This window comes from Asparagus officinalis, chromosome 1 (assembly GCF_001876935.1).
Source record: "Asparagus officinalis chromosome 1, Aspof.V1, whole genome shotgun sequence".
Classification (NCBI taxonomy): domain Eukaryota; kingdom Viridiplantae; phylum Streptophyta; class Magnoliopsida; order Asparagales; family Asparagaceae; genus Asparagus; species Asparagus officinalis.
Window position 1 is genome coordinate 95,925,369 of NC_033794.1, and position 5,384 is coordinate 95,930,752.

At 36.0% G+C, this 5,384-nt stretch overlaps 1 protein-coding gene across 1 annotated transcript in view; it reads left to right on the plus strand.

Annotated features, from left to right (window-relative positions):
- Window positions 1-4,428, plus strand: part of LOC109828593 (serine-threonine kinase receptor-associated protein-like) — a 6,668-nt gene extending 2,240 nt beyond the window's left edge. Inside the window, exons 3-7 of the mRNA XM_020395556.1 lie at window positions 515-596; window positions 1,245-1,420; window positions 1,930-2,067; window positions 2,152-2,291; window positions 3,874-4,428. Coding sequence (XP_020251145.1) covers window positions 515-596; window positions 1,245-1,420; window positions 1,930-2,067; window positions 2,152-2,291; window positions 3,874-4,139 — 802 coding nt within the window. The 3' untranslated portion in view covers window positions 4,140-4,428. The remainder of the gene's footprint in view (window positions 1-514; window positions 597-1,244; window positions 1,421-1,929; window positions 2,068-2,151; window positions 2,292-3,873) is intronic.

A 5,384-nucleotide genomic window follows, 5' to 3' on the forward strand; every position in this document is an offset into this window, starting at 1 on the left:
CACCAAAAAAAAAAGTTTCCATGTAAGTTGTAGCTATGCTTTCTAAGGTTGTGTATGGGTCATGCGTGAGGAGTAAATTGTCTGTTTGTTGACATTCTTGTGGTGGTTTGTTGGCTTAAAAAATTAAGGTTACATGAAAGTCATTCCTAACTATCCATTACAGTTAGTGCAGCCTAGTAGTTAAGCTTTTTTTTAATTATGATTTTAATAATTTTAGTAATGGCAACATCTTTTTTAGATGTTTTGTTCTCATTAGAAATGGACGCATTCTATTAACCCATTGTTCTGTCCATTGCTGTACTTTTAACACTGTTCTTGTTAAGCAAGATTATATCAACTATTCAAATGGCAGCTTTGCATCTTTTGATGTTGTATCGTTAATTATGTTTTACACTGGTACATTTCACTGAACAAAAGAAAAAGATTCATTTAGCCAACCTCAAATTTTGGGATAAAAGCTTGTTTTTATTCTATGGAAAATTCTGACATTTCTTATGCATTTACCTTTTTATAGGAAAATATGGGATGCCTTAACTGGTGATGTATTACACTCATTTGAACACAAACATATTGTCCGTGCATGTGCCTTTTCAGAGGTATGTGAGGCTTATTAAATCCACATTTGATTTTCATTTTATTTTATTGAACGTAAGCATTTTTTTATTACATCAATTATGTGCATATATATATATACACGCGCGCGCGTACAGGCTTGGTGTGCTATGCAATGTATACAAGTTTGCAGACAAGTTTTTAGACGGAGCAGTTCTTTATGCGGAATTTACTAGTTATAGGCTGTTAACTTTGATTTATTTTGGCAGACAAGTAAAATTTGTAATTATTAATACTTTATCTGGAATAATACAAGTCATTCAAAATTGTGCCCTAAGTTGAGAAGCTAACTATAGTCTGAGTGATTGAGCTTTCAGCCCAATCAAGTATCGGATAGATATCATTTTTGATTGGGTTCATTCTAGATATTGTTAGTAACGAAGCGACTATGTGAATCTATATTCTGTGGTGTCAGTCTGTTGGTAGTTCACTATGTCATAACTGGCCGTAGTACACCCTTTCAAGTATAGAATGAAGAAGATAGCTATCTGTAGTCTGCCTAGTTAGTTATATCAAATATGCCCATCTAGTGTAAGATTTATTTTATGATTATTGGATGCTGGTTTTTTGGCACATGTTGAAATTACACCTGTATTAGTTGTTCTGGCATATGAACCATTACTTTGTTACAGGATACAAAGTTTCTGCTTACTGGTGGAATTGAAAAAGTTTTACGTATATTTGATTTGAATCGCTTTGATGCACCACCTCGCGAAATTGATAAATCTCCTGGCTCGGTGAGAACTGTGGCCTGGCTTCATAGTGACCAAACAATTTTAAGTTCTTGCACTGATATGGGGGGCGTGAGGTATGCATTGTTTGTTCAGTTCTTTTTCTTTAATGATTTTCTCCTTTCCTTCCATTATATTATTTGGCTTTCATGGTTATATTTGCCATTCTTTTCTATTTTTTTAACTTATGTTGACATTTAGTGTTTCCTGTGTAATTGTAGAGATTGTATGGGTCTAAATGCATATGTTGTTGTTTGCCTGCCATAACTATGGACACATTTTGGGAATATAATACATAAAATTCTGCTCAAAATCAGGGAATGTAAACTTTATTGTCTTTCCCATATTTTATTTATTTCAATTACTTCCCATTTATTCAAACAAGGTTTTAAATGTGATTAAAGACTTCCCATTTTCCATCATAGAATCTATAAGACCCATCAATCTGTAATCAGCTTTTGTGAATTGGTAATTATATATACTTTATGCGCTACTTAACTTACTCGATAGCATAAATTACAAATTTGGCTATGGTGTGAATACATTTTTCTTCTTTCCCTTACTATGTTCATCCTGTCATTTGCAGGTTATGGGATGTAAGAAGTGGAAAAATTGTCCAAACCCTTGAGACTAAGTCACCTGTCACCAGCACTGAAGTTAGTCAAGATGGGCGGTACATCACAACTGCTGATGGTTCAACTGTTAAGTTTTGGGATGCAAATCAGTAAGTTTATAACAAGTATATTGTCATCTCATTTTTGTTTAATGTGTATGTTACCTGATTTGTTTCTCCTTCGATGCCAACCAGTTTTGGACTTATCAAAAGCCACAACATGCCATGCACTGTAGAATCTGCTTCACTCGAACCCAAGTATGGAAACAAATTCGTTGCTGGAGGCGAAGACATGTGGGTTCACATTTTTGATTTCCACACTGGTGAAGAAATTGGTATGGTCTTGCAAACTGCTCCTTTGTAGTACTAGCTGTAGCTGAGTTTATTTCAGTAGGATGCATCATCGTCATGTCATAACTAAAGTATTTCCCCTTATGGAGTCGAACTCTATATTTGGAAAACTTCCATGATGATTAGCCATATTTCCCCTTATGTATTATCTGATTTCTACCTTCTTTTTTGTTGCCAAGTATTTGGTCAAGGAAGAACGGAAAAAGGAGGGACTCGCTGATTAGCCTACAAGGCCAGTTAGGCTGGGAATTAATACCTAACTGATTATGCATGCAAAGTAGGAGCTTGAAAAAAATGTGGGGTCTGTATTAGAGATATATTGAAAACGTAAACTAAATAATTTCAATAGTTGTCTAATATCATATTTACTCGAGGCAAGATTGTAGTAGTCATTGACTTTGCATATATTTGCATGCCATAGTTTGAAGGTTTGAAACACTTCATCTTTCATTGACTTCCTATCCTTCTACAAGAAAAGTTAGGCATTTGTTCTCATACTGGTGGGTTTGGGTAGCTTTTTTTAAGAGGGGAGGGGAGGAGTTAGGAAATGCTAAGCAACCTAAAATTGTGTTTGTTTACATTTTTTAGTAAGTGAGGGGAAGGATTCGGAGGGTTAAAATGACGCAAATTTCCTCGCTTTCTTAACCCTCCCAAAGTGGACGGATTGGGAGGGGAGGGGTTGGATTTGAAGTGAATTGCTCCCTTCCCTTCCTATTTTCTACTCTAAACGAACATAATTTAGTTCTATCACTCTCCCTTCGTCTCCATACCCTGGTTGTCTATCCAAACACAATTAGTAACATCACACTCCCTTCCTCTCCTTTCCCTCCCTTTGGGTTTAGATCAATCATTCCCCACCCCTACCCTATTCTCTATCCAAACCGTTATAAATAAACATGTAACTAATTTTTAGCTAAACAAGTACCTTGATATCTCGTCCATTTTAATCTAGTATTGTGTTTTAAAAATTAAAACTGGGTATCTAAGCATGCACAAGTGTATGTCAGAAACATATCGGAGCGTTGATATAAATTAGAGGGTTAAGTGCGGATAGACCCCATATACTATTGCCCAATTGCGTGTAGACCCCTGTAATTCTATTGATTTTTTTATACCCCCTGATTGATTTTTTTTACTCTTAAAACATTCAAAAAAGTTTTGAGGAGGCCGATAGACCCCTGAAGTACTACTTGTGAGAATACAGCCTGCAATTGTTTTTTTTTGGGGGGCTCTTAAAATAGTCGAAAAGTTCAAAGGGGTTTTATCCGCATGTGGGCAAATAGTACAGGGGGTCTATCCACACAAATTGAACTAGAGGGGGTCTATTCGCAATTAACCCTAAAATTAAAATTGTGTAAATGAAATTTTGTATCCATGGTCCACCAGTCATGTCTGAGGAAAAATATCATCTCATGCGGACATGACTTCTATCTCCATGCTATTCTTTTCAGTATTACATGCACATGTATTCTTCATATTTTACAGTTCGCTACTATTCTTGCAGCGAATTTTTTTATTTATGGATCGAGGAACTGAGCGGCTACTTTTTCTACCATATCAATGCAGGTTGTAACAAAGGTCACCACGGTCCTGTTCACTGTGTGCGCTTTTCTCCTGGAGGTGAATCTTATGCATCAGGATCTGAGGATGGAACCATAAGAATATGGCAAACAGGTCCACTCACCACTGGTGAGAATGATGCTAATATTAGTGCCAATGGATCAGCCGATAAGGTAAAGTTCGGAGTAAATGACGTGTCTCACAAAATTGAGGGCTTCCACATTAAAGAAGGGCAGGCAGAAGAAAAGGGAGATCCCGCTGCGGAGCCTTGATGTTAGATTTTAGTTGAAAAATAAACAGGTCGAAATTTTTCAAAGGAGCATGTGATTTAAGGCTCCTGTTTTGATGTTTGTCCTGTCTGTGTCTTCATAGTATGTTCTGGGGAGAATCATCAGCGGTTAAAGTTTGTAAACGGGCCGACTATGGTTCTTAATAGTTCTGAAAATCTTACGCTTGTTCTATGTGTGATGCCATTGTTCAAGCTTGTTTTGTTCCTCTTGTTATGAGTAACTGTGAGGTCACTGTTATCAAGGATATCAAGATGTTGCATCAGCTTTACTCTGATTACTTTAAAATGAGTAATATAAGGGACGTGATGCATGAATTTGTCTTAGGCTATATAGACCCTGATTGTGGTTGAGTAACATTAATAATGTCACAATTCTGTCCCATGTAGGGTTTTAAATGTCGATTTCTGTGAAACGTGCATGGAATAATAATTAGATATTTTAAATTTACAAAATCACCCATGATTAGAGGATTTTAATTGATTTTGGATCCACGGTTTTCAATAGACTCAAGAATCTATTGTTATTTACCCTCTTGTTTCTTTTAGGAGGTACCTTCGATTAAGGACTCAACAAATAACAAAACAAAATAATTAGGGGCAAAAAGGTCATCTTGTTGTAGTATATCGCCACAGGCAAATATGAAAATCCCTTTGCTATAGCAAAATCCAAAAGACCTATAGGCAAAACCAAATAGGGAAACTAACTATGATGAAAACCTTTAAAAAAAAAAAGGGAACTTACTTAGCAAAATTCCAAAATCCTTTTTTCGACTGATGAAGAGTTCGCAACTAGTATTGTTAAAAAAAATGATACTTCAGTGTAGCAACAACTGAGGGCAAATTTTTTTTTCCTTAGTCGGTTTCAACAAAAAAAAAAAAGATAATTTAGCATAGTGACGATTAGGGGCATAAAAACCCTCCACCAAATATCTTTTAGCCTAATGAAGAGCTCGTTCCTGATATTGCGAAATATGATAGTTCAGCATAGCGATAGTTGAGGGCACCCATATGACTATCAGAAGTCTCTAACCCAATGAAGAGGTCGCTATTAATATCATCAAAAAGTTATTTCAGTGTAGTGAATTTTGAGGGTAAAAAATGTTGGGAATTTAACGCCTAAACCCCTAATGCAACAGAAACGCAGAATAGAAAAAGTACACCAAGTTTTAACGAGGTTCGGCAACTGCCTACGTCCTCGGGAGCCACACAGATAATTTCTTACTAATCA